Raw genomic sequence first — 26,686 nt, 5'->3', positions numbered from 1 at the left:
CTATTGGATCGGTCCTTGAACGGCGTAAAACAGTGCGTCTTAGCGGTTTACTGAGCCTACGACACGATCTGAGAATGGTGAAGGGCGTTATGGCATAAAAGATATTGTAAATCATCAGCACAGCATCAGCCAGAGATTTCTTTCCCTTGACACATCAACCCACGTCCATGGCGTGTGAGACTTGCGGTACACTTTACTCGCCGTGCTGCTCGTCCCACCGCTACTAACGCTGCGGGCACTACCAGAACTGGTAGCAGCATTGACTTCATCCCGCCTCCTCCACAACTCCGCCATCATTTCCTTTGCAGCCTTGAATCCATACAATCCAGACTTGGAAGATCCTTTCTCAATCCATCGCATCAGAGCATCTCGCTTCGAAGCCGCCATCGCTTCGCATCCGGCCATGAATGCAGGCCACATTGTACCAGGACCTTCGAGACCCTGTCGGAGGAGCGCTGTATCGAATTCCTGGAGCGCTTGAATTACATCATCAACGTGGCCTTGGAGGATCCAGGGGTTTACGTTTCGGATACGTCGGTAGAAGAAAATAACCAGGGCTGAATTGAGTGCGCGAAGCATTTGATCGTTCGGTGTCATGCATTGCGGGAACTGGGAACTCTGACCGCTATCGTTGTTGCCCTCAGTCAATTGAAGTGAGGTCGTTGACAAGGTTTTCGACGCGAAGGAGCAGATCATGTTCTCGAGACGTGCTCCCCGCTTTTCCAATGACTCCAGAAGTCCCATACTTGTCTCCTTGCTGCTGGCTTTCACCGCATCCATCACGTTCGCCAGACGAGTCGTTTGGGAGACGAGACTCAGCCAAGTCTCGGGAATGCCGTATATCTGGAGGTACATATGGTCCGAGAACTCGCGAGAATCTTCGAGATGGATGTCGTGGAGACCAACTTCGGAGTCCTTGGGATCTTCAATTTCAAGATCGCTGTCGGATTGATGTGCTTTGAGGCGAAGAAAGTCATCCAGTCGGGCATTGTGGCCTGTGTGGGTTTTGCTGGTGTCTGTCCGTCGACTGTCGCCTCGATCGTTGATGGTGTTGACGAGCGGTCCATAGCTTTGGTAGTCATGTATAACATATGTGCTTTCTCCGACGATTCTCACCCACGTATAGATGTGATGCAACAAGCGTGCTTTACGGCTGATTTCGCGCTTTGCAAGGCCTCGATGTCGTAGTAAACGCTCTGCATCTATCATGCAACATCGCGCGTCTTTTTGATTGCCTGAAATAACCTTTCGGATAGTCAGTGGTCCATTTTTCACAACGGACTGGTGAATATCAGGGAGCTCTTACAGCAAATGCCATCAGACTCAAGATTGCCGTTAGTTGATCCTTGTACTTGGCTTTATTTGGTCCTTGGAGTTCAGCTTGCAGGGATTTCTGTAGATGTTCTTTGGCTTTCCTGCTCGTCTGAACAACCGTTTGTTCCCAATGCTCTACAGATCGCGATGAAGCGATTGATGGGTTTGAGGCCAAGTGATACGCTGAACAAGCTAGTAGACCGTAGAGGTTTGCTGCATGAGCATGTTTCACGTTCTTTCCGCCCAGAAAGGTCATCTCGGCAAGAGTCTCTACAGCCGATGAGAGGTTAAGAATTTTCCACGGAGATTTCGAGCCGATTGGCAGCGCTGCCATTTGTGCAATGACATGGTCTTGAAAATGCTTCAGCAGAGCCTGGATGTCGCCAAGGGGTTCCAATTCTGACGCTGGAACACCGACAAGCGATTGTAATGGCTCCGGCAGCGATGTAGTTCTCGCCACTTCATTCTGAGCAGACTGAGGTCGATTCATTGTGGTGTATGGCTCATCGCCTAGCTGCTTTTGCTCATAATATCCAGCGTTGTAGCTATCGTAAAAGAAATCTTGAGCGCCGGAGACGAAGGGGGCTTGTTGTGTGATCAGCATATTATCAAAGTCAAGTTCAAATAGATCGGCCCATTGCAATGAATCGTCAAGATTCATCAGCGAGTCAAGGGTAGACGGCGTATCTGTTGGCAGCTCCTCAGCGGGGCCGGCATCGTCTGTATGGACATTTTGGCTTTGAGTGAAAGTCGCATTCAAATTGAAGTTGAGTACACCAAAAGGTCCCACTGCAATATTCTCTCTGTTCGGTTCTTTAGACCTTGCGTCAATTTCTGTAAGGGAGGCGTCGACGGAAGTTGAGCCAAGGTCCGTTCTCATGGCTGTGCTCATAGACGCTCTTGATTGTTCTATGCAAGCTCCCGTCAGACGTACAGCGATATCTGTCAAACAGAGGGGTTGAACCTGTATATAGATGTCGTCTGATTCCATTGTTCTCAGATTTTTCCCCGCTCGAGTCCTTGTTGATCGTCGACGCTGAATATGGCACCCATCGCACGTCTGCCGAATATCCTTCACAGGTCACGCCAACCGCTCTGCATGTTAGACAGAGTGGGCGGACCTTATCACATTTGACGTGGCGTCTACGACAAGTCGCGCAGCCGCCGAGGGAATGCGTTCGCCGGCGTTTCTGTGTCGTCTTCGGAGGCATGAACGAGACCAGGTCATGTAAGATGATGCGGTTTGTTGTCGCGTTCCCAATTCGACATTTCCAGTCCCCAAAGCCTCGCTGTTGGCGAGCGGGACATTTGAGATAGAGCGAGCAGCAATCAGGTCTGTTTACTCCGCAAATCTCCCAATTTCGCGAGGTGGTTGAGGCTAGCCGCTGGCTACATGGGGAAAGTGAGGGGACAATTCAACGATCGGTTGTCCAAAAGTCCGTTGCCGCATCTTGGTTGCTGTTTGTTTTACTCCTGATTCAAAACTGAACTGGATTCGTGGTCATATGAGGGGGTAAGCCACAGGACCGGTTCCACACCATAGAATGCATAAGATGTTTAGTAGTTTCACTCTTCCGTGCATCAGTCACTTAGAACCAGTTTCGAAACCGCGTCTAGGTTATCCGCCTTAATGTTCACGAGTATCTTTCAATGCGGCAACGCATTTTTTAGGTGACACTTGATCCATCTGACCAATGCCAAGCACAAAGCTGATGTCGCCGGAGTCTCTTGCTTGTTTCGGAGACTTCACACTGCAGCAATCTGGGTATTGCCAAGATACAAAGAATTCCCCGAAAACATCACAACAAAAAGCAGTATTTGAGATACTCATAATGCCAAAGAGGTCCCCATTCCATTAAGTCAAATATATGCTACATTAAAGGGCGTGGTAAAGCAGGGTGAATACCATGGTCAAGATCTTCTTGTATGAGGGACTCTCATAAACCAACACACTGTTTCTAATTAGTTCGATTTTTGCAAACCTGTCAAAATATCATGAGATTTGGACTAACTTGGCATGAAAACAATAGAACCGGAGCGACAGGATATGTCGGCGGCGAGGTTTTGCATCGCATCGTCGCTTCGGCGACCTCAAAACATCAGATTGCCTGCCTCGTGCGGGATGCCGAGAAAGAACTGGTAGTCCGCAAAGCATTTCCAGACGTCCGCGTTGTTCGGGGCGACCTCGATGATACTAGTCTCATCGAAACAGAATCCAGAAACGCCGATATCGTCTTCCGTACGTGAATGCACTATTCCAGCTGTGACACCGTGTGTACTTATGAAGTCTCAGATCTCGCCAGTACAAACCACGACAGAAGCGCCGCGGCTATCACCAAAGGGCTAGGCGATGCAAGTCGGTCAAGTCCTGGTAAGACTCAAACTCGCCCGGCCTTGCAATGTAGAATACAGAGCACGCGTCAATCTTTTCCTAACCATGATCCATAGGTTACTGGATACAGATATCGGGAGCATCAATGTTCTCGGGTCCGGACATCAAGGAGGGTAGATATGGAGAACCGGGCTCCAAAATCTACGACGATCTCAAAGACACTGTTGAGATTCGCTCAATCATCACAGAGAACCCTAAGCGCGTTGTGGACAACCTCGTCCTTGCACAGGACCCTTCGAAGATTAAGACAGCTCTTGTTGTCGGCCCGCTAATCTACGGAGTGGGCAGAGGGCCGGTGAATACACGTAGTATCCAGGCTCCAGAGATTGCAAGAATCACCCTGCAGCAACGTCAAGGCTTCCGCCTCGGTGCTGGACTGAGCTGCTGGAGCAACATCCACAGCCATGACCTTAGCTCTCTCTTCCTTGCGCTGCTAGATGCCGCAGTCGACGGCAGGTCAGGTCTGTGGAATGAGGACGGGATCTATTTGCCAGAAAACGGGAAGATGGTACAGTCTCACTTACTCTACTTTCCTGTGTCGCCGCTGATTGATGTATCAAACTCCAGGCTTTTGGCGAACTCTCTGCCCAAATCGCCAAGGAAGCACACGCTCAAGGGTTCCTTGATACAGCATCCGTCGACAGAACTATCGATGCCGATGAAGCCAACCGCCTGAGTCCTCACGGTGCTGTCCTTTGGGGTACTAATGCAATGCTTTCGTCGTCAAGAGCACGTGCAAATCTTAAGTGGCACCCATCAGAACCAAGTCTAGAGGATGAGATCCCTGCAATAGTTCATGATGAGGCAGTCCGGCTCGGACCTGCTCGCACGGAGTAGCATAGACTTTTGGTCCGCTGGATGAAATAATACTAAAAGCGCATGTAGATACTGGCTCCTCTCTCTTTATAGGGTTTGACTATTGTAGCTAGCAAGCAGTTTTGATGCGTCCCAGCTCAAGATTTCGCACTCATGCCGCCAGAAAGCAGTCGGATACTGTTGACGCTTGACTAATGACTGCCTCAGAGAGATGGCATGAAGTTGGTCACAGAATCTTATCTGATCGTAGACAGCTTCAAGTCACTAACCTTGCGCATTCAGCCCCCAGTGCTGAGATGCGAGCAAGCACTGTAAACGTGCCAGATCTTTACCTAGAGATTGTATTGTTACGGCTACCGGGTGGCAATTGGAACGCGTACAACTTTCAAGCTGGAGCAAACAAGCGGTACATAATGCCTATGTACTCGATTACAGCGGCTCATGGCACGTGCAGCGCGTTATCAACCCCTCAGCATCATATTTGCCATCCGCGTCGCACATCCAATAGCCATCGCTTCATACCACCAAGTTGTCATTCTAAGCTGTTAGATAGAGGTCTCACAGCTGTTGGTAGTGTCCGCTCTATTTGGTTCTTCCTGAGGCACGCAGACCCATCACGGGCACCCAGCATCCAGCATGCGCCTCCTCGCAGCTCTCTCCCTATTAACAACGCTTACCACAAGCTCCTCCCTTCCCTCGCCTCAGCACATCTTCTCCAACCCCTCCCCCGACGACTCCAACACCGACTACCGCATCCCCACCATCCACGAGTCCGCCATCCAAGCGCGGCGCATCCTCAGCCTCGAGACAATCGGCACGCTCTCAACCGTCTTCCCGTCGAGCCATGACTCCCTCTCGCCGTCCGAGAACCGCCCCTCAGGGCTAGGCGGCGCCCCAATAGGCCTCATGGACTACTACGGCGACTGCGAGCCCTCAACCGGCAACCCGACTATCCTCGCCATCAGCATCGCCACGAGCTTCAAGAACGTGGCCGCCGGCTCAAACATCACGTTGTCGTTGCGGTGGCACCCGCAGCACGGACACCCGCCGTCTCATGCCTTCCACTCCGCCGCCGCGCTGCCGCGGTTCTCGCTGATCGGGCATCTGGAGGAGCTAGACGAGGACGAAGTCACCAAGGCGGGTGTGGCGGCATGCTTTGTCAAGAAGCATCCAGATGCCGCCTGGTGGTTACCCGGGAACAGGATTCACGAGTCTAGGTGGGTGAGGCTGGTTGTGGAGGAGGTGTATTGGATCGGCGGGTTTGGGGATCGGGCGTATATTGGGTGGATCCCGGTCGAGGAATGGAGGAATGTTACGAGGGAGGAGATGGAGAGGAGCAAGCTGCCTGGGGAAAAGACTGGGTGGCGGGAATGGTTTGGGGGTGGACTTGGGTGGGAGTTGTAGGGGTGAGAGGCTGCGTGGCATCGAAAGGAATCAGAATCAGCATTGGATGGGAGTTTTGGTTAGCAAATCGACGACGGGCCCCAGGCGGAGGGTTGGAACAGACTTTGGAGCGAGGGCGCGCTTTGAGGGTAGAGATTCGAAGGCGAAGCTCTGAGATCTTCCCTGGCCTCCAGCCTAGTTAGCAGCTCTCTCTCGGAACTCTGCTGTGAATGTCCCTCGACTCTATTAGGTGCAGTCGCAAGCGCTTCACGAAAGGGAAATATCGTCTCTTCCGAAGAAAAACGCAACTACTGAAGGCTGTTCCGAGCGTTCTGGAGTCGTTGAATGATAGTCCACGTTCGGCGCAGAAGATTGTGCCCGCATGCATGCAATGGGGTGCTCCACAATCTTCGCGGTCGGCCTTCCAGGCTCAGTGCCGCTGTTTGACTCTACCTAGCGGTCATAGTTGATGTGTCGCTCTGCAGCAGAGCGCCCTGGTGGGGGAAAACCCGGCGGCTTCGTGTCTTGGAAGAACGCGCGCGCCTTGTATTCGTGGCAGTGGCAGCGTTCCCGTCTGCAAGGGCGAATTCTAGACCCAGTGATTACTTGCAGATGCCGCCTCCCTGCATTTTTCAACCTCAGTCTTCAAAAGGCGTTGCGCAAGCGCTGGCAGCCCCACGCTTCTCTGCCTTCCGCTGCACCAAGAGCGGGCTGGGGAGTAGCTCGGGCACATTCGCGAGAGAACGGGACAGGACACCCCCAAACCGTTGACGGCCACGGTCCAGGTTTCGTTCCCGCGTCCTAAGATGGCTTGCATGTCGGCAGATGATACACTGATAGGCGCCACCCTCGCCACTGCCTCGTAAAACCAGCTTGCGCCAGCGCTCCTGCGTCGACAGCATCTCGGCTTCTGAAGCAAACAACCTTCTCCTTGCAAATGTGCCGGCTTTGCTGCGCCGCTGATGTCGCAATACCTGCAGATCCCTCGAGATCCACGGCCAACCCGGAAAAGCAGCGTCGCACAGCGTCGCACAGCCTCCAACGCCGCCCACGCAGCGCACGCCTCGCCCATGCGATCTTCGCGCATGTGCACGCGGTCTGCTGATCTTCACGCGACCCACTCTACTACACAGGCCAAGCCTTTATTGATGTCCCGCATGCGATATTTCCGTTCCGTTTACGCCTGCGAGATTGGGCATGGAGGTGCATGGAACTATCAATCGCGTGCTGCAGAAGCGCGTTCGTCATCTGCGCCCCGTATTGAACTCTGGTACTGGTAACAAGAACGGTCAACCAGTTACGTACGTTTGCTTGTCCAAGCTTCGATAATCCCTGCATGTTACCTGTGCGTCGACCAGCGGCTCGTCTTGTGTTAAGCGCTTTGCCTTTCGGAGCCTCAGGCCGCAGCCACGGTCGTCAGCGCAGCTCCATAGAGTGGCTGTCGCGCCTTTTCAGAAACTGTGATGTAAAATCTCAAGCGGGCGTTCGGTTTAAGCGCCGAAACGTCCACCGATAACAGGTACCAGGGGCGGATTTGTTGCCGGGAATGGGAAGGGGCAATCGGTCTTTTGTTCGCCTATTGAGTGGATTGGCTTCTGGGATGCGCAAGACTCAGCAAGGATGGAGGCAGACACGGCAGGAATATCCGGGAAAATGGAGGAGCGGAAGGGATCCTGGTATGTGAGGCTACAGGCACTAAACACCGCTCGTTCTTTTTGCATGCAGTCGCCAGTTGTGATAACAAGAATGCAACATCTCGTGAGACCCATAGTCTAGGCTCGCTGCAACCCAATAACTGAGATGAGCCGGGCCGAGAGAAGATATTCAGGTTTGACGAGCAGAGAGGCATCCCGGCACTTGAACTGTCGGCAAACGGGTGTACCTGTTGATCGGCACGTCGCCTTGCGTTTCGTCCGGAGTGGCACGGTCACCAGGCTGACTTGGCTCAAAGTCGGAGACGGGAATGCGTAACGCAATTGAGAACCGCGCTGTGGATGACAGCCACCAGACTGTGTGATGAGGGAGAGGTCTCTGCAGCGGCGTCACTCCCACATGCGTCTGCTTTCGAGTTAGAAAATGCAAGTATCCTCAAGAACCGTAATTACACAAGAGCCGTTAAGTGACTTACATGTTCAAGGCTCCCATGAACTCATGGCAGTCGAGTCGACGGCCTGTACCTGATTGGCACATGAAGAAGACTACGGGCTTTCTTCTCCATAGGGAGATGGAAGTCCACGGTACGTGCCTCGAACCCTCAGCTCTGTTCAAGGAAGGGGACTCGTGCTCTCAATCCTGGCCTTGAAAACGCTGAGTAGCCTTACCACTCTATGATCCGCCGCCGAAGATTATGAGGTCCCGGTCTCTTACTCCGATCGCACTTGAGGAACTCCAGATCACCGAGTCCATGTTTGAACAGGCCTGCTACCCGCTGCCACCAGGGGAAGTGGTGAGACTTACGCACGTAGCAAGTCGGATGACACGGCAAGACGCTGGAAACGATCGCCGTCAAGGGCCAAACCGGATAGCAGGCGTGCCTGGCAGATCGCGACTTAGAGAGTGCTGTCGAGGATGACCATAGCGTGTATCAAGTAGAGGGTGCCATCGAAGATCAGGAGGATTAATTATCACATGGGCCCTGGAAGCCCTTCGGTGACTGATGCAGCCTAGATGCGGACGACAGACCCGATACAATGGCACAGTCTGTCGCACGGACTTGGAGACGCGGGCCAGAGCTTTCGAAGCGTCTGCCATGTTAGGTTGTGAGACGTGTTCTCTTGTGTTCGACTGTCGAAGAGCATTCAACGTCGGTCATGTCGGCATCCGTCAATGTTGATCCCGACGAGAATCTCGTGTGTCGAAACCAGGGTCATCCTTTCCGCAGCGCATGGCCAACGTGGTTGACGTGGTGCAACAACGGCTTTCGAAGCTTCGGATAGCTTCCGTGGTTCCATAGCTGAGTGATCAGCGGCCTTGCGCCTCTTTTCCGCACTGTGATCCGCACTCGCCAGGCCCAAACAGGCGCTTTCGACCATGGGTAGCCCGTAGCGGCTTCCGGGCAGATCACGCGCTAAGGACTAGCCGGATCCCTTCTGCGCCGCTCATTCGGCCAAGAGCCTTCAACGCGCCGTTGTCTTGAGGGTGGACGAGAGGGACTCGAGCAGTACTCTGATGATGAAACTGCATGTGATCAAAACTAGTATGGAGAACATCGGCCCAGCAGCAGTGAAAATTCGGGCGGCGTTCGTGATTCCGAGTCGCTGGTCGTGCAGCTTTTGACAAGCCCACCGACAGAATCGAATTCCCAGGTCATTGGTAGACGCGCTGCACAGACGCCTGAGTGCGACAGTGACTAGAGGGTGTCTTCTCGCCTGCTGCTGCGGAGACAACCATGGAAACCCTTGCTGCATCGCATCACTCGCTACGCAGAGGGCAGGGAGTCTGCACACCTTTTCATGCTCCTGGATGGCCACGTAAACGAGGTTGTCAGAATGTGGGCGGTGATGATGTCGTTCCGCCCACTTTAGGATGCAACCCTAGCTAGCAGTCTGGATTCGGTAGCAACACCATGCCAGGCGTGATGTAGCGAAATTCAGGCCGGGTTATGGCGCTCAGGTCGGCTGCTGTCGATCGTTGGCTGTGTTGAAGCACGGCTGTCTCAACACTGGCTGCCGTTCTAATCCCACGCCATGCTGTTTCGGCCAACGCTTGACAGAGAATGGCGTGGCTTCGAGCGAACCCTTGAGACTATCGGATGGTCGATGGTGAGGGTGCCTGAGGCGCATGCACCCCAAGGCAACCGAGGCCTCCGCACCCTTTGATTCGAGGTGTAAAGCAAGCGTCAGCCCTCAGCGCCGGTTTTCTGTGCGAAGTGACACGGCCGGGACAAAACCGCTCGCTTGTCCGTCGCTCACCGATCGCAACGGTGTCTTCATCGGCAAGGATATGAAGCTGATGCCCCCGCGATGTATTGCATCATTGAGGCGGAGCGGGACTTTCGATGGACACGTTTTCCCTGAAGCTCTACACGTGTGTCCACCCGGTCAGTTTCTACGACGGGCAAGTCGATCTGGCAATCCCGTGCATGGCCGCGTGTGGAGCGAGCGGCTTGCGTCAACTGATCGCCTTTGATGCTGCTCGTCTCATGGAGCAGCGAGCTGTCGCGCTTCCAGCCTTAGGCCGCCGGATAGATTGAAGTGGCAGCTCGAAGGAAGCGTGGCCCCAGATTTTAGCTGCATGGCACTGGTGCTGATCGTCCCGTCCTTCGCTGAAAGATCCACCACGGCTAGCCGTCGCAGGAGCCAAGCAGCGGGCTTGCCTTTGCCGTCGTATGCCGCGCTTGTGGGCTCTTGTGGGCTCTTGCTGCGCGGAGGAGCTCCAACATTGGTAGCCACCGCCGACGGACCCAAACGCCAGCTGCTGCGCTGCGAGGCGACTGAATTCCTGTCTTTCCGCGCTTGCCCTTCGGTGCTGCCGACAGACTATTGTCTGCGCTGCGTACTAGAAGGTGCCAGCTTGTGTTTTCCATCGCCAGGAACTTGTGGGCGGGCGCTGTCGATTGGATCGCTCGTCCAGAGTAGCAACTCCAGCAGCGACCAGTGATCGCCCTCGAAAGCCTCGCCTCGTTCGCTGAGGGTCGGGAGGTCTTGCTGCATAGCCTGCTGAGCGAACTGACCTGGGCCTTCTCGCCGGTCGCAAAGCCCTGCTACTGGCCCAAGTTGAGCGAGCCAGCAAGCCACGCAGATCATCATCGCCGCCGCCAGAACCCTTTGGCCGTTCCTTCGGAGCATTGCTCGCGACTGCTTCAGCCCTCACATCGCCTTGCGCCTACCGCACTTGCTTCTCCCGGCCTAGAGAACTCCTTCATGCCAGCACCGGCCGCGCCCTTCCTTCTGCTCTCCGCCAATGGCTGGGGGCACTCGTGCGCGTTGGCGAGTTAGTGTTGCACGATAAACTGCTTTGGTCCCTCACCAAGGCCAGGCCAGGGAGGATAGTCGGACGTCTTAAAGCATGCGCGCAGTAACTAGTTAGTTGTCACTTTCTTGCCCACTGCCGCTCTCTGTTTCGTGACTCTCCATCCTTTTCCTCTCCCCCGACAAACAGCCACGCCCACTGCTGGTGCCAGACCTTCTACCTATTCTCGCTTGGCGCCCCCGCATTGAGTACGAGACGACCCTCTTGATCTAACTGCGCCGACACCCCGCAACCTCTTGCAGCCTCAGGCTCGACATCGATCCAGGACAACTTCATACGAGGAAACCCTGTGCAAGCCGTGTACCTGAAGTCGGCCCACGATTTTCCCCCAGGATCGCAGGCGGATCTGACATCTGAAGTGGGCATTCCGGGCTAGCTCCCTGTCAGCACCTGTCATCATACCATCTAACCGAGGAATCTATCCGTCGCGCTGGACTCGTGGCTCTGCAACTTCCCACTCCTCTGCGCTGCCTGTTCTGGTTGATCTACTGCATATCGCTGTCCTCGTTCCCTGCGAGGCTCGTTCCGCGAAGACTCCCACAGCCGACCACGTTTTACTGATCGACGCGACAAGGACTCCCACGAAGATCAGCGCGTCGACCTGCGAGAAAAGGCTAATTGGGTGGTCGATCACCTGCATCGCCATTGCAGAGGTGGAGCGGGTACTACTTTACTATCTCTAGACCACAACGGCCCGCTCTCTTAACGGCTGGCCTCTGCGTTTCCTTCACGTTTCACCTGTTTAGTTCATCTATTCGGCCACTGCTCCGGTGAATGCTTCAAACTCAGACCGCCCCCATCACCGCTTAAAAACATCACCTTCTGTCGCCGTCTCAACGTATCTGTCGTCTCTCCTTGGGCTGGCAGCCACTCTCAGATCACCGTCTTCGCTCTGTGCGCGTTTGTCGGCATCCGTTAGTACCGTTTACTGCCTGAACTCACATCACCATCCTCTGGCTTCCGCGCTCTTGCTCTCCAACCAGGGCTTCTTCTGGCCGCGTTTCCAAGCGATGCGACTCTCGAGCATGGTAAACGGCAGTGGAAGAGAAGGTCCTCGTGAGACACACGATCACCATTACCAACGTCACCATCCGTATGCGCACATACGGACTCGAGCTCATCAGCCTCAGCCCCAAGCAGCGTCGGCACTCGTGCCGAATCCATATTCAGGACAGCCGCCGGTCGATTTCACCACATATCATCGTCCGTCCGCTCCAAGGTCCCCGCCTTCCCCACCGGTGGAAGAGCAGAAGCCACCCTCTTTGCCTTCAATCTCCAGTCTGCTCAGCTTTGACGGCACGCGTCCCAGTCAGGAGACAGGTATGGCTTCCGCAACTGAAAAAATTTCGCCCCTCGGTTGCTAATATAACCTCCAGCCACTCAAGCTGTGCCACCACCACAGAAAGCCGCAGCAGCCGCTGTGCCGTTATCAGAACATCGACCGAATCAGGTCCCGCAAGCTCCGCAGGCTTTCGGTCCACCGACGATCGTGAGCAACCCCGCCATGAATTTGCCGCCAACTCCTCCCATGGCGCCAGAGTCCGTCATTGACGGCAACCAGTCTCCCTCCACCGTTTCCTCGCAATCCTCTGCGACGGCGGCGCCCTACTACCTAGGCTCAATGAACAACATGGACCCGCATCAGCAGCGGGTTGTCCCATCAGTAGCACCGATGAAGCGCCACTCGGCAACCTCGCACCCATCCGTTTCGCCTTACCACACCTCACCGTATCATACCTCACCGTATCAACCTTCACCATATCACACATCACCGTGTGCGAACTCCCCTTATGGATCCTCTCCCGGCGGAGCATCCACCGGCACCGGCTCTTACTACTCGCCCGACGGCTTCTCTCAGCCCGGCATGTACTCTCAACGCCCGCTTCCGTCCAATTTCCCACCTCCGTCAGCTCCCGTGGCAGTTCCAGCGTCGGCGAGCCCGGCATCGAATCCGTGGCAACATCATCATTACATCAGTCATTCCAGCCAAGCCGCGTTTCCGCAGTCGCAAGACCGCTACATCTGCCAGACGTGCAACAAGGCGTTCTCGCGACCCAGCAGTCTCCGCATACACAGCCACAGCCACACGGGCGAAAAGCCGTTTAAGTGCCCCCATTCCGGCTGCGGGAAAGCTTTCAGCGTCCGCAGCAACATGAAGCGGCATGAGCGCGGCTGTCATGCAGCTGGCAATGCTGCCATGTCTGCGCCAGCATAAGAGATCCACACCCTGGTACAGGCATGCATCTTGAAAAATCAAAAGGTTTGGGTTTTATTAGGCGCATAGTGGTGGCGCATCTGTTAGAAGATTTAGAGTGGAAAGGGGTTGCTCTCGCCATTCGCTTTCGTTCGGCTCAGCACGTGATACCAGTTGTAGGCTTCCATGGCTTGGCGTTCGACTCATGAGCATTTGCAGGCGTTGTGTGGTTTGTTTTGCTTCTTTTGCACTTCCTGTATCAAAATGTCGTTTCCTTGCTCGCATTTTGGAGGCTTCGTCTGTTTGCGATGGCGCAGTTAGGAGGGGATTTTCTTTAGCTGACGCTGCTCTGCATTTGCCACACGACTGTATTGCTCTGGGAGAACGCGTCATACGAGTAATCTGTATATTAGGGGAAGACACTATCGGCTGGCCTGATACAAGACTTTCTAGCAATACATGGCTTCTACGTCAACACTCTTCCCGACATTGCGCACTCCAGCACGCAGCCAAAACACAATGTTCAATCAGCCTGGCCTCAATGCGTCCATTAGTGAGTTCCGACCCGCGCACGTGCCTCGCAGAAGCTGACATGTGACGAAGTCCTACAATGGAAGATATCCGCCACCCGAGGGAGCGTTCCTTAAATCTCTCCGAACTGTTTCACGTTACGATATCTCCCCGAAAACACATGTACCTGGACCGAGGTGCAAACCTTGGAAGCCTTCCGAGCCGCTGCGATCAGAGCCAGCATTGCAAACCGTGGCGTTCGGGAGGATCAACCCTGCGGTCTATGAATAGGCCGCAGGTACGAGATGCGCAATACACCGTCCCAAAAGCCGCCTAGTAGCGCTCCGATGACAAGATCTCCTATTCTTCCTCGAGCTTGGCGACTGGCCACACCCAGTTCAAGCCGTCTGCTCTAACCAAAAGCCCCACACTAAGCCACAAAGATTTCTCCTACTTCCTATTTTAGGGAGACACGGGCTTTTAGCATCCTGAAGCCTTATCGTGTCATCACCTCCACATCCGGAAAGCCTCCTCGTAACCCTCTCGTTCAGGAGCCTAAGGCTGGGGACTTGTTGCCCTTCCAGGCAAGGACTCCGACGCCGGCGCCAACACATCGATGCGGGAGCTTGATCCAGATGTGCCTTCTCATCCCTAGGCTCTCAGTTGTATCACAAGCCTCCAGGTAAGATTGATACGCGGTTTGGACGATAGGATACCAAAGCTTGAGTACTCATGCTATGCGAAATTACTACGCACTTGCCGTAGTAGAGAAGCAGATTGACGACCTTTGGTCTTCTGTGCATGGAAAGATCGAGTGAGGGTAAGGTGGTGACATGCTCTTGTACAAGGCGGCGGGTGATTAAGAACGTGGTTCCGTCACGGCCCCGCACGTGTTTGGTCCTCGGGAGTTACCTCTGCTACTTTGATACTGAACGGTACATCGTATGTACTCCTCTTAGGGCCGGTGCAAATTCCTGGGCGTAATATACCCTGGTCAATAAAAAACTCTATGATTCCAGATATCGGATGGGGCTGAGCCTTTCATCTTTTTCAAGCATCCGCTCAGGTAACACGTCACCTGAGTGGCACCACAAGATACTGCAGAGGTTTATTGCCCGAGAAAATAGCTGGATCGGACCACAGAGCGGAGACACTTCTGACTATGAACACAGTCGGGGAATACAGGGTGAAGAGCCTTCCGTTAATCGTTGTTCATGTGTAGCTACTTAGCTATCTAGTCGTTCCGCGCAACATCTCAGGTAACTTTTCATACCTCATTTACATATGACAGCGCCCTCAGCTCGGCTCATATCTTAGATCCGGCAGTTCTTAAAAACCAGTCAGTTATCAAAACGGGTAAATGCAGAGACGTCGATAAACGTTTTGGCGCTTCGCGATGCGCGAGGGAAGGAAGTGGGACGGGGCATACCACACTCGAATCCTCCACGCGCATCGGAGACGACATGCACTCACAAGAAAGGCGGCAGGTTGTTGTGGAAGAAGTCGAGCAGCACCTTGTAGCCGCGCTGGTACTCCTTGCGAACGTTCTCTTTCTTCAGGTCGCCGCTGCAACGGCGTCAGCTCGCTATTGTCTCATGAAACGCAGGAGCAGGCAACTTACCGAGCAGCCATGAACCCGTGCACCTGGTCAGGGAACCACTCCACAAGATTCTCAACCTTCAGCCCCTTCTGCCACTGCTCCACAGCCTCTTTATCCTCGTCCTTGCTCGGCAGCATCGCAACCGGCACCGTAATCCCCGGCGCATCCTTCGGGTCCACCATGGCCGGATGCACCGCCGCGCCCGCTTTGAACGGCGTGCCCTCCTGCAAGCTCAGATTGACAATCTTGCCGCCCCAGCAATACCCGACGATACCCCAGCTCTCGATATGCGGGTCCTTGTCCTGGAGGAGCTTGACGACCTTGGGGATGCGCTCGACCGTCTTGGGCGGTGCGGCGGGGCCCTTGAAGAAGGCGCCGAGCTTCTTGCCCTTGTCGTCATTGTCCGGCGGGTACCAGGAAATGTCCGCCGGCTGGCCTTCGAAGAAGTCCGGCATGAAGACTTGGTAGGGGTGCTCCGAGTCGGAGAAGGCGAGGATGTCGGCGCCCTGCAGAGTCTGAGGGAAGAAGCCGAAGATGTCATAGACGATCAGGAGGGCGCGTTTGGCGTTGGCGGGGCCGGTGGTGTCTGTGTGGGAGCGGAGGTTAGTGTGGGGTTGGTGATGGTTGCAGGTGGTGTCTTACAGGTCCTCATCCCGTCGACAACAATGTATTGGCCTTTGTAGGCGTAGTCCTCGGCCACGATGGGCGGGACATTGCAGCCTAATGATCAATCGGTCATCAGTTAATGATCACTTCCGTCTAAGAAGGCCCCAGAGTAAAGTAGACATACAAGCTTCGGAGGGTTGCTGAGAGGCCATGTTCGTGAAGGGCTTTACTCGGAAGATAGGGCGCTTTGGTATGTAGCTTGGCCTTGGAACTGAACTTGTCAGAACACGAAGGATTGGGCGGTTGTAGATGCAACGCATATATCTCACGCTGTTGCTACAGCTCGATTGCATAGTGTTTAGGTGGGGTGAATCGGGTGACGTCAGATAGCTTTTCCGAGGAACGGACTTTGGAGATAAAGTCCGTGCTGACTAAAAGGCTATCACGTGCTGCAGAAAGCCACGTGATCTTTAGCCGAGACCCGCCGTCCACAAGCGCAAAACTCAACCTCGTCGTCCTCAGCGTTTGCAGAAGCCATCAGCAGCGACATCACACAAGCCGTAAGTGCATTCCTGCAAGAAACTGCCCGCTCTTCAAGGTCTCGGCAAGATTTTCTTGCGATCCACTCGCGCCATCAGACTTTGCATGAACAAGTACTAATATCTACTCGCCAGTTTGCAGAACATCTCGCCTCAACTCAACGCTCATCACCTTACCTAAACCCCATCAACCGCAACCATGGGTAAAGTCCACGGGTCCCTCGCTCGTGCCGGAAAGGTCAAGTCGCAGACACCGAAGGTATGAAGCACCAGCGCCCGCGCCAGCCGCCGCTCAATCACGGACAACCGGTCGGAGTCACACAATGAATGGGCTTGGACGTGGTTGCCGTCTTTGACGGGTAAAAGGCTTTTCAGGAGACGCGAATGAGATGCTGATCCGCCTTTTCCACAGGTTGAGCCCCAGGAGAAGAAGAAGGTTCCCAAGGGCCGCGCGAAGAAGAGGATACAATACACCCGCCGCTTCGTGAACGTTACCATGACTGGTGGCAAGAGGAAGGTGAGGATCTAAAGACTCTTGGCTGCGAGAGGTGAACAGTGCTGATGGTATTGACTAGATGAACCCCAACCCGACTACTTAGACGATTGGTGTGAACTATGGAGATGGAGTGAACCGATGGGAGGATTCTACCTGCGGCTGGCGAGCAGCTGCGAGAACGGCGTTTTGTGTCGACGATAGGTTGCAAGCATGCAGGATGAACGTTTTCCACGATGGATAGGCGACTTGCACGAGAGAGATCAATCTGGCACAAGGCGAATCTTGTACTTTCTAGCACAACTCAGGATTGCTTCAACCAGTGCTCCATACACATTCCCTGACACACTCGCTGTAATGTACATTGAAACGTCCCACGCACCCGTATGATCTCGCTTCTACCACACTCTCAGCCATCGTAATCCACCGCTTGATCAACTGAATTCCATGGCAAGAGCATACGAACTAGCTCATTCAAGAATCCTCCACGTGCCTGAAAGCATGCTCAGACAGGGTAGCCCAGACAAACAATAAATCTTTGAAGCTTCGATCGCCCACGGTTAATGTCTGAATAGTCCCGTAACTTGAGTGCAGGAAACCGATGTACGCCAAGAAATGGACCCTGCCCAAGCGTCTCCGCTCGGATGACAGCGGAGCTCAAGCTCGACCTCCAACAAGCTGCTCCTCGTTGATGTGAGCGCAGTAATCCATCACAAAATTACAAAACAAACCGACAGGATGTGGAAAAAACTCTTTGGAGAGGTAGGTTGTAGTAAGCGTGCTTCTTGTACCATAGATATGCACCGAAATGCTCCTACAAAGGCCTTAGTAACAACTGCATTAAGCATAGCTAATATCCTCCGCAGTCCGGCGTCAAAAACACCATAACCCTCTTCCACGCACCCTCCTCGGCCTCCAGCACCCGTGTTCTCACCCTGCTCAAGCAAGCAAACGCGACTTCCGCAGCCAATGCGACCGCAGACCAGGCTTCCAGCCATGAAACACAGTCGAAAACCGAGCGGACTAATTTTGAGCTCGAGGTCACCACAGAGCCGCCAACAAGCGACCAGCTACGCAGCATCTTTGAATACCTGGGGCCGGGGAAGGCAGCGGAGGTTGTGAAAGGTGCGAATGACGAAGGGAGTGCGTTGAGGACGGTGCAGGGGAATGCGAGCGCGTTTCAGAGGCCGGTCGTTGTGGATTGGAATCAGGGGAAGGCTGGTAGGCGTTACAATGCAGGATTGGGGGGCATGAGATCGAAGCTGACATGTGTGTAGTTGTGGGCGCGGATGAATCGGAGATATTGAACTTGTTGAAGTCGATACCCAAGTAGATGGACCGCGTCGGAAGCAGGAGTTAAAGCTTGCTACCTTCCATGAGGTTATGAGGCTTATACCTTGGATGGGACGAAGCTTCTGTTTGATCCTTACCCATGGCACGTTCGGCCCGACTGTCGTAAGTTCTACTCGGGTTTCACTGGAAGTGCCCAAAACGATTGTTATCGAATGATCTGCATATGTAACATACGGCAGGACTTCGCGAAGCCTGAGCCATTGATCTCTAGCAATGACTTGCGAGTGAAAGCTCTGTGTCTTCACAGGCTATTGATAGAACCATGCCCACGGCTAGGTCATAAGTGAACTTGCCAGCTTGGAGCACACATATGACTGGGAGCAGAAAGCTGCGGTGTGAGGCAGGGCCGGCGTTGAGGTTTGTACGATAGTTTGACTGTCGAAGTGAAGCAAGCAATCTTCCACTGTAATGTCACTGTGAATAGACGCTCCAACTCCTGTTCTCTCACCGAAGGAATCGGCCGGCCGTTCACAGTCTCTCGATGGAAAAATTGCGTCACTCCTTATGTGAAGTGAAGGCGCAGGTGCCCTCTCAAGCGACTCCTTCCAGCAACTGCTCCAAAACAACCCACAACAACCTCGACACTCCGCTTTCCTCTTCGCCTTCATTTGCTAGAGTCGACAATCGAGCTTCGTCTGAGCTATTGCGTCTCCTCGATTTGCTTTCAGCGTGATTTTCTCTCTCATCCATTACCTTCGCTCAATATCCAAGCTCCAATCCCAGTACCTTATCTTGTCGTTCCAACGCCCAACACTTTCAACACCAGCTTGGCCCTTCGCGACGCCTAGCTGCACGCGGGTCACCTCACACTACTGGTCCCGATCTATCAGCATGGAGGCGAAAGGCAGACGCCTCGCAATCTTTTCGACAGATCTAGGCAAATCTCCGCCGCGCGAAGTCCAAGGACCACCCTACCCACCCGTTATCGCTCGCAGCGCAGAAGTCTACGACGTCCGACAGTTCGCCAACAAGCTATGGAAGCAATATCCGGAGCAATGTCGCGAGATCTATCATGAGTACGCAGTGCCCGACTACTTCGACAACGCCGACGTCCACCTTCACTCACACCTGTTCCTTTGGAAGGTTCTCCATCATATCGCAGCATGGAACCTGTCGAGGGTCCAACACTTTGTCGTCGATTGGTGTATGAACAACCGCGAGCGCCTGCCAAAGTTATGGCGGACGCCTGACGTCCGTTCCATATTCAGCAAGGAAGACGTTGAGCATCTGGGCACACCTTTTCTTGAGCGGGGCTTGATGCAGATACGGTTCGCATTGGAGCAGTTGGCGCGCGAACAGCAGGAACATTTCAAACCCAACAACGCGCGCCTAGCTCCTCGACACGCGCCACATGAGCCACTGGTCGTTGGCAAGCAGCGGATGAAGCGGGAAACGGGCCCGCCTCCACAACCATCGGCCCTGGGTAAGTTTATTGTCACCAGCCGACCTGACTTTCTTAGCTAATCACAATGCGCAGGGGGAATCCCAGTCCAGTCGAAGCCGCAGCCGTTCCCGGTTCCTGCATCTTTGGTGCATCCTTTGGAACCGCCGTCTTCCAAACATCCTCGTCGTGTCGTGTCCGATGAGGCGTTCCTCCAACCGCCACAACGCGTCATATCCCACCCCACGATCCATCCACATGGACACATCTTAGGTGAAGACCGTCAAGGGCAAGCTAGACGTGGACCCAGCGGAGTCTACAGTGTCCCTGACACGCCGATGGGTGCGCCCGCAATGTCATCCCAGGTAGAACCTCGCACGGCCCACGGTTCTCCTTCCCTACACCCCAGCTCCCTGGTTATCTCTGGACCATCTCGAGCCTTTAGTGGCCTTGAAAACGTCCAGAACATCCGTCCCCCACACGGCCGTCAGTTTCAGTACACCTACCTACAAGCTCCTCCTGGCATGCAATCACCGCACTTCGTCGCTCCCATGCCTCGCATGGCATCACGTGAGACACCAGTCATGCAGCAGATGCAGTTCAACCCTTCGTCTCAGCCGCCAACAGTTCCAATACATTTTGCTCCGCCAATGGAACTGGCTAGGCCGATGCCACAAGGCACACAGCCTCCTCCACACCGCTTTCCATCCTCCAATCTGAGGAATATCACCAACGTACGGAACGTGCATCCGCATGAGTACAATGGCACGTTCGATCCCCGAGGACCGACCTTTCATCAGGAGCGCGAAATCACTTACGTGTACAAGGGTAATGGAGGGTGCGCTTATGAGGAGATCTTCAGCAAAGGTCCGCATCGTAACAGTTTCTCCGCAAAGTCAGCAACTTCCAGGCGTGTCTCGGTGAACGCGGGAGTCCGCCGGGGGTCTTTCGTCAAAGATAGATCGGGATCCCAGAGCACTACTTACACGCGGGAGCTGGAGAACCAGTCTGGACGTGGTCGACGCGACTCCTCATATCAGCTTGGTAGCCGTCTCCTTTCTCAAGCAACCGAGCCATTCCCGACCTTGGATGAAGCGCCCCCGCAACTGAACGGTGCAGCTGGCCGTGACGGTGGCAATCGCATCAACTTTGACGCTCAAGATCTATGCGGCACAGACTTCATTGGCGCCAACCGCGAAGATGCTGTCGAGCTTTGGATCCACAACGTTCGGGACGGCGTGACCGAGCGAGAGCTTGCAGAAGCTTTTGAGCAGGTCGCACAGGTTGTTGTGAGCACTATCTCCTTCAATCGTGACCGTAATGAGAAGCTCTATGCCTTCGCACAGTAAGTCGTGACTCGCAAAATGTTTCGCTTCAAAGCTGATGCTCGGTCTAGCATGCATAGCAGTGGCGACGCTCGCAAAGGACTTGCGCTTCACGGCTACAAAGTGCGTGGTGCACCCCTGATAGTGCGAGTCGCGCAGAAGTATTACGAGGAGGACGGTCGACCACGTGTCTACTCGGGTGTGGAATACTCTACCTTGGATCGGTCCCGCCAGGACGCTCGCCGCATAAGCTTCCTTTCTAGGTCCGAGCTTCACCTGTGAGTGCTTCAAATCTTTTTTTACTACTGATGTTTTCCCCAGGACAGCACCTTGATGTATAGAAATTACCCTGTGCGGAGACGTTAACGTTAAGGAAAGAGAAAATGCTCTGGAGCGGTGACGCTAACACCATAACTAGACCTCGCTTTGGCCAACGAATGTCATCGGGTTCGAATGCAGACAGGCCTGCCTTCATGTCTCGTGAGCGTACCGCCACGATGACTGAGGACAGGCGCCTGTCAATGGAATACATCCTGCCGTCTAATGCGAGGTTCTCGCCTCAGGATGCGAGAAGCGACTTGCAAAATCACAAGAGTCCAGCGATTTCCACTGGAAGCCCAGAAGCCCGGCTTAGGCAGGGCAAGCCTGCCAAGATCCCAAAGTCAGCTCGCACCACTCCCAGCCGTTCTCATAAGAAACAGCAAACCCGTAAAGAGTCCACAGTGAGCGCTGAGAAGACAGCTGAGGACGACACTTCCGCTCTCGTGCCAGAGAACCCGCGCACTCCGGAGCTTCCGTCGGTGCTGCCCGTGCAAGCAGTCACCGAAGAGCAACAAGATCGCAATCTTACGAGTGAAACTGACTCATCCGCGACCATTGTTGAAGACAAACCCTCCAGAACTTCCAATCCAATTCAACCCAAGGCTGTGCCTGACCGCGCTCTGCCGTCGTTGGACGCCGCTGGAGAAACCACCCAAATCGCTCAGCAAAATGGAGATGTCGAGTTGAGCGCCGAAGGGGCTGTGACCGTGGCCGAGTCTAGCAAAACCGCAGCCGGTGCATTGCAAGGCTTTATTGAGGACGCATTGGTAGCAGCCTCGGTTGAACTCTTGACAGCTTCTGCCATTGCGGATCAGGTTGCCAACATCCTGGAAACCGAAGCGGAAGAGAACGCATCTGTCCGCTCCGCTGCGCATGAAGACCGCAAAGTGTCGATTGCTGAAGAGTCACCTGCTCCGTCACCTGCGAAGTCCGCAGACCCGGGTCGTGCAACGCCTAAAGGGACTGGATCAATCCACCCTTTTGCGAAAAAGTCTCGTACTACAAGCAAGCAGCAACCGAAGTTAAAGAAAGCTCAGAACAAGACCAAGGGCAAAGAGAAGGCTACCGATTTGATCAAGAACGAGTCGGATCGTACCACGGAGAGCCTTGCTTCTCCTGCAGAAAAAGGGGCCCTGAATTATAAGCAAGGCCATGGAGAACAAGTCGTCCCAGCACACGAGAACAACGATGCAGGGTCTCCAGAGGAACTGGCTGATACCAGCGAGTACTTCACGCCGGCTGAGGAGAGCCCTGCACGTAATGCTGATGCGGACGATGGTCAGGCTTTCACACCTGATCACACGGGAGCTGCCTCAACATTGAAAATCCATACGGACCATACTGTGCCGGAATTGTCCAGCAACATTATCGACCTAAGCCATGACGGTGGGGAAGCCAGTCCGGACACAGTGACAGCTGCAGACAAAGCGTCGGTTACAGAGAACACTTCCATCCCGCGGCCAGCTGCTGTGACCGATAGCGCGCGGATTCCCAGTGCAGATGAACCCGCTTCTCCTATTCCAGCCCGAAATGTGCCAGTTCCATCCGCGGTCACGGACACGCCTCCAGAAACCGCGGCGTCTACTCCCACGCGCAAGCCCAAGAAACATTCGAAGAAGAAGAAGGCCTCTGTGGCTATCACGGAACAGGGCGGTTCTGGGGTCAAAGAACAGCCTGTTGGTCTCGGCATCTCCAGCAGTCAGCCGCCTGCACCAGTGCGAGGCCAGTACAGGATGGTGGGTGCCATCGCTCCTGAGAGCTTGTCACTCTTTGCTCCCTTGATCAGCGTTGCGAGACTTGCGTTTCCTATGGCATCACAAGCGGGACCTCAGCCCACCGATGCTGCTGCTCTTGCTACTGGGGAGGCTCCCGCGAAGCCAAAGAAGAATAAGCCAAGGAAGAAAAAGAGGAAGACCGCAACGTCAGTAGAGCAGAACAATATCGAGCGGAAGGACTCAACGCTGGAGAACTACCCGCCTGCGAAGCAAGCACCACCTTCAACGCCCAAAACCCGCAAAGCCGAACTCGCGCCGATTCAGAGCCCTCGTCTGAAAATTGATGCGGAGACTGCATTCCATGAACAACTTGGTGAGGTCGATAACGCAGTCAATAGCATTGGTGTACACCCCATTGCATCCCTTCCGCAGAATGAGGCTGTGGATGCGTTGGTGAACTACTACCAGCATTGCGTAGAAACAATGTCTCCGGAGCGATGCGCCAAGACTAAAGAAATCTTGCACCGTGATTTTAAGCAGAAGGAGACATGCGTAGACTTGGAAGAGCTGCGCAAGAGGGATGAGACAATTCGACTGGCCCATTTTACTTGGCTGTTAAAGAAGAGTGCTGGAATTCCTGTTGACCTTGACAAGGGGAAGCGGCGAGCTGTCGAGCTGGACGAGGACTCGCTTGTCGGGCCTGTCTCTGGAGAGGAGAAGCGCGACAATGTTGTTCGCAGCCCGAGCACTCCCAACGCGGACGAGGCGACCGATGCTAGCCAAGAACGAGCCGCAGAGGTGAGTTGACAGTCTGCATCCAGATCACCACATTTCTGCGCATCCCGGACTGCACTGACCTCAGCAACCAGGCACGACCTCAGACCCCTCCACAAATCGCACCCTCGCCGAAACCTTCGACATCCTCCAGCAACTCCTCGCGCGAACTCCCCGACTCCTCCCACTTCCGCAATCTGGAGCGCACCGTCGCCGACTCCCGCGAGGAGCTCATGCTGCTCAAGCTCCCGCCCTGCCCCGCGCCGCTCGCACCCATCACCGACGCCGAAAGCAAGGACACGACAACCATCAAGATGACCTGGGCGCAGGTGACGGCCAATGCAGACCCCAAGAAGAATTTTGTTGCCAATGTGGTGGTGAGGGATCCGAAGCGTGCGGTTAGGGATCTGGAGAAGGTGGAGGAGAGCTGGGCGCCGGCCGTGCAGCCCATGCTTAAGCAGGCGGGGAGGGGCATGGGCCACAGGGTTGATGTGGCGATGCCGAAGAAGAAGGTGACGCCCGTAGAGAAGAAGGAGGAGGCTCCCAGGAATGATCCATTTGAGAATGGTCCAGCTGGCAAGGGGAGGGAGGATACAATGAAGGTGGATCCGAAGGTGAGGGCGGAATCTAGACGACGTCACTCGGAGAAGAAGCCTCAGGAGGAAGGAGGGAGTAGGAGGCAGGACTCGCTGGACCCATCTTCTTCTCTGCCTGACAAAGGGAAGGGAGAGAAGCGTGATCGGCAACGGCAGCAGCGTCAGGAGGGTGGGCAGAGCAGTAGGGAGGAGTTGGGTGTCTCCGCGGGCCAGGGTGGTGGGGCGAGCGCTGGGAGGAGTACAGAGAAAGGTGGGAAGAAGCATTGAGCACATGTGTCACAGTTCGGTGTGCTGGGGAAAGGAAGGGAAGGCATTTTGTGGGCGATATACGCAGACACCCGGTCTCGTACAAGATGTTGTCGTGAGATATGGCTATGACAGTGAGGAGGGCCGGAAGTTGTCGGGGCTACGGAAGATGTGGGCGAGGCTGTCCAGTGCAGTCACTTGGACCAGTTGCAGTTTCCGTTCTTTACGAGATATGAACATGGATCAGGATACCGTGAGTTCCCACAGAGTATCTTGACATTCCATGAACGGCTTCTTCTCCTGCTGAACTTGTATCTCTCCGCATCATACAAATACAAGGCATTCTCTTGGTAGGTGTGAGGCAGCTATAGCCGTGGAGAACTTCTACTGGTCCAGCAAACCTGTATATAAGAACCACCATCCACAGCTTGTTCCCAAGGCGCCAAACGACTAACCCTACATCTATAAAAGTTTTCTACAGTAGATTAACGCCAACTGCGGATCTGCAGACCACACCAGGTTGGCAAGCACCTGGGTGATAGGAACTGCCGGACTCCGAAAAATAGATAGGTCTTCAGTCAGCTTAAGGAGGTTATAAACAGGCGTAATCCTTTATAGTATGCTACTATATAAACATTTATAAGCTATACCTAAAGGTAAGGTGGCTAGAGTAAAAATCTTTAGACATATAATGAATCTAACAAATTCCAGTGATTTAGGAGTGAGTTGTAAGTCCGGTAGTTTACGAGTCCAGCGATTTCAGTCACTCGCGTGGCATGGACGCGGCGGTTCTTCGGATCACGATCACTGTCAACTGTCAACCTTGTTAACAATCAACTTTTCCCCCCTACAATCTCATTTAAATGAAATCCAGAGGGTTTACTACCCCAGCTTACTAAACCTACTTCTCCCTCTCATTAATGCTTCACAGCAAAGACAAAGTGGAGAGTTGACTGTAATAATCTCTCTGACAACCCAACATGACGAAACTATTCTCTCCGCTCCGCATTGGCGATATTGAGGTCAAACACCGAGTTGTATTGGCGCCTTTGACTCGCTACCGCGCCGATGAAAGCCATGTTCCGCTGAACTTTGTCCGGGACTACTACACCCAGCGCGCTTCAACCCCGGGAACGATTCTGATTACTGAAGGAACATTTATCTCACCTCGTGCTGGAGGCTTCAAGAATGTGCCAGGTATCTACAACAACGCCCAAATAGACGCATGGAAAAGCATCACAGACTCGGTACATGCCAATGGGTGCTTCATTTTCTGTCAGCTGTGGGCACTCGGCCGCGCAGCGAACCCAGACATCCTCAAAGCGGGCGGCCACAAGCTGATCTCCAGTGGTAGTATACCCATGTCCGGGGATGCAGCCACACCGGAACCTCTGACAGAATCTGAGATCCAAGGGTTCATTCAAGATTATGCACAAGCTGCAAAGAACGCCATCCGGGCAGGCTTCGATGGCGTTGAAATCCATGGTGCGAACGGATACTTGTGTGACCAATTCCTGCAAGACAAGTCAAACAACCGTACCGACGGATGGGGAGGAAGTGTTGAGAAACGTTCCCGATTTGGCCTTGAGGTTGCCAAAGCTGTCTCGGCCGCCGTGGGACCGGGACGAACAGGTTACCGTGTCAGTCCCTGGAGCCCCTTCCAAGGCATGGGAATGGATGACCCACGACCTCAATTCAGCTACCACGCACAACAGCTTAGTGCACTGAACATCGCATACCTACACGTCGTGGAATCACGCATATCCGGCTCCAACACCATCGAGTGCCGCGCGGAGCAAATAGACTTTCTGGTGGACATCTTTGGAACTTCAGGAACGGTTATCGTCGCAGGAGGGTTTACCCCTGGAACTGCGGCGGAGACCACAGACCGATACGCAGACAAGAACGGTAATCATCTGGCCCTCTTCACTATGCTTAGTGTCGCTAATATAGCGTATAGTCGCCGTTGCCTTTGGTCGGTCATTCCTCGCCAACCCGGACCTGCCATTTCGTATCCAACAGCACATCCCTCTGACTAAATACGACCGCTCTACTTTCTATGTGCCAGAGTCTCGCGTTGGCTACATAGACTATCCGTTCAGTGAAGAGTATAAGAACGCCCAAACCTGCAGGCTCTGAAAGTGAGTGTACATCTGG

General features: G+C 54.2%; 10 protein-coding genes across 10 annotated transcripts; 7 read left to right on the top strand and 3 right to left on the bottom strand.

Moving 5' to 3' along the window:
* Positions 1 to 114: 114 nt before the first annotated feature.
* On the bottom strand, positions 115 to 2,194 carry W97_05564 (uncharacterized protein; the record flags this gene model as incomplete). Its single annotated transcript, XM_007783593.1, has 3 exons — positions 115 to 191; positions 243 to 1,245; positions 1,307 to 2,194. The coding sequence occupies 3 exons, from the start codon at positions 2,192 to 2,194 to the stop codon at positions 115 to 117; spliced, it is 1,968 nt and encodes a 655-aa protein (XP_007781783.1).
* A 1,115-nt stretch (positions 2,195 to 3,309) lies between these two features.
* On the top strand, positions 3,310 to 4,543 carry W97_05563 (uncharacterized protein; the record flags this gene model as incomplete). The annotated part of the gene is made up of 4 exons (XM_007783592.1): positions 3,310 to 3,553; positions 3,608 to 3,685; positions 3,763 to 4,214; positions 4,274 to 4,543. The coding sequence occupies 4 exons, from the start codon at positions 3,310 to 3,312 to the stop codon at positions 4,541 to 4,543; spliced, it is 1,044 nt and encodes a 347-aa protein (XP_007781782.1).
* Positions 4,544 to 5,158: 615 nt separating this feature from the next.
* W97_05562 (uncharacterized protein) lies at positions 5,159 to 5,926 on the top strand (the record flags this gene model as incomplete). Its single annotated transcript, XM_007783591.1, has 1 exon — positions 5,159 to 5,926. The coding sequence occupies one exon, from the start codon at positions 5,159 to 5,161 to the stop codon at positions 5,924 to 5,926; it is 768 nt and encodes a 255-aa protein (XP_007781781.1).
* A 4,118-nt stretch (positions 5,927 to 10,044) lies between these two features.
* W97_05561 (uncharacterized protein) lies at positions 10,045 to 10,692 on the bottom strand (the record flags this gene model as incomplete). The annotated part of the gene is made up of 2 exons (XM_007783590.1): positions 10,045 to 10,337; positions 10,404 to 10,692. The coding sequence occupies 2 exons, from the start codon at positions 10,690 to 10,692 to the stop codon at positions 10,045 to 10,047; spliced, it is 582 nt and encodes a 193-aa protein (XP_007781780.1).
* Positions 10,693 to 11,901: 1,209 nt separating this feature from the next.
* W97_05560 (uncharacterized protein) lies at positions 11,902 to 13,091 on the top strand (the record flags this gene model as incomplete). Its single annotated transcript, XM_007783589.1, has 2 exons — positions 11,902 to 12,196; positions 12,253 to 13,091. The coding sequence occupies 2 exons, from the start codon at positions 11,902 to 11,904 to the stop codon at positions 13,089 to 13,091; spliced, it is 1,134 nt and encodes a 377-aa protein (XP_007781779.1).
* A 1,958-nt stretch (positions 13,092 to 15,049) lies between these two features.
* On the bottom strand, positions 15,050 to 15,998 carry W97_05559 (uncharacterized protein; the record flags this gene model as incomplete). Its single annotated transcript, XM_007783588.1, has 4 exons — positions 15,050 to 15,146; positions 15,202 to 15,766; positions 15,823 to 15,900; positions 15,971 to 15,998. The coding sequence occupies 4 exons, from the start codon at positions 15,996 to 15,998 to the stop codon at positions 15,050 to 15,052; spliced, it is 768 nt and encodes a 255-aa protein (XP_007781778.1).
* Positions 15,999 to 16,524: 526 nt separating this feature from the next.
* On the top strand, positions 16,525 to 16,854 carry W97_05558 (small subunit ribosomal protein S30e; the record flags this gene model as incomplete). The annotated part of the gene is made up of 2 exons (XM_007783587.1): positions 16,525 to 16,584; positions 16,738 to 16,854. The coding sequence occupies 2 exons, from the start codon at positions 16,525 to 16,527 to the stop codon at positions 16,852 to 16,854; spliced, it is 177 nt and encodes a 58-aa protein (XP_007781777.1).
* A 702-nt stretch (positions 16,855 to 17,556) lies between these two features.
* W97_05557 (uncharacterized protein) lies at positions 17,557 to 18,151 on the top strand (the record flags this gene model as incomplete). The annotated part of the gene is made up of 3 exons (XM_007783586.1): positions 17,557 to 17,580; positions 17,685 to 18,039; positions 18,096 to 18,151. 3 exons carry the CDS (start codon positions 17,557 to 17,559, stop codon positions 18,149 to 18,151), a joined length of 435 nt encoding a protein of 144 aa, XP_007781776.1.
* An 851-nt stretch (positions 18,152 to 19,002) lies between these two features.
* W97_05556 (uncharacterized protein) lies at positions 19,003 to 24,550 on the top strand (the record flags this gene model as incomplete). The annotated part of the gene is made up of 5 exons (XM_007783585.1): positions 19,003 to 19,594; positions 19,649 to 20,897; positions 20,949 to 21,155; positions 21,296 to 23,711; positions 23,783 to 24,550. 5 exons carry the CDS (start codon positions 19,003 to 19,005, stop codon positions 24,548 to 24,550), a joined length of 5,232 nt encoding a protein of 1,743 aa, XP_007781775.1.
* A 959-nt stretch (positions 24,551 to 25,509) lies between these two features.
* Positions 25,510 to 26,668, top strand: W97_05555 (uncharacterized protein; the record flags this gene model as incomplete). Its single annotated transcript, XM_007783584.1, has 2 exons — positions 25,510 to 26,437; positions 26,490 to 26,668. The coding sequence occupies 2 exons, from the start codon at positions 25,510 to 25,512 to the stop codon at positions 26,666 to 26,668; spliced, it is 1,107 nt and encodes a 368-aa protein (XP_007781774.1).
* Between the last annotated feature and the right edge of the window lie 18 nt (positions 26,669 to 26,686).

This window comes from Coniosporium apollinis (assembly GCF_000281105.1).
Source record: "Coniosporium apollinis CBS 100218 chromosome Unknown supercont1.27, whole genome shotgun sequence".
Taxonomy (NCBI): Eukaryota; Fungi; Ascomycota; class Dothideomycetes; genus Coniosporium; species Coniosporium apollinis.
Note: the sequence above shows the minus strand (reverse complement) of the source record. Positions and strands in the feature narration are given on the sequence as shown.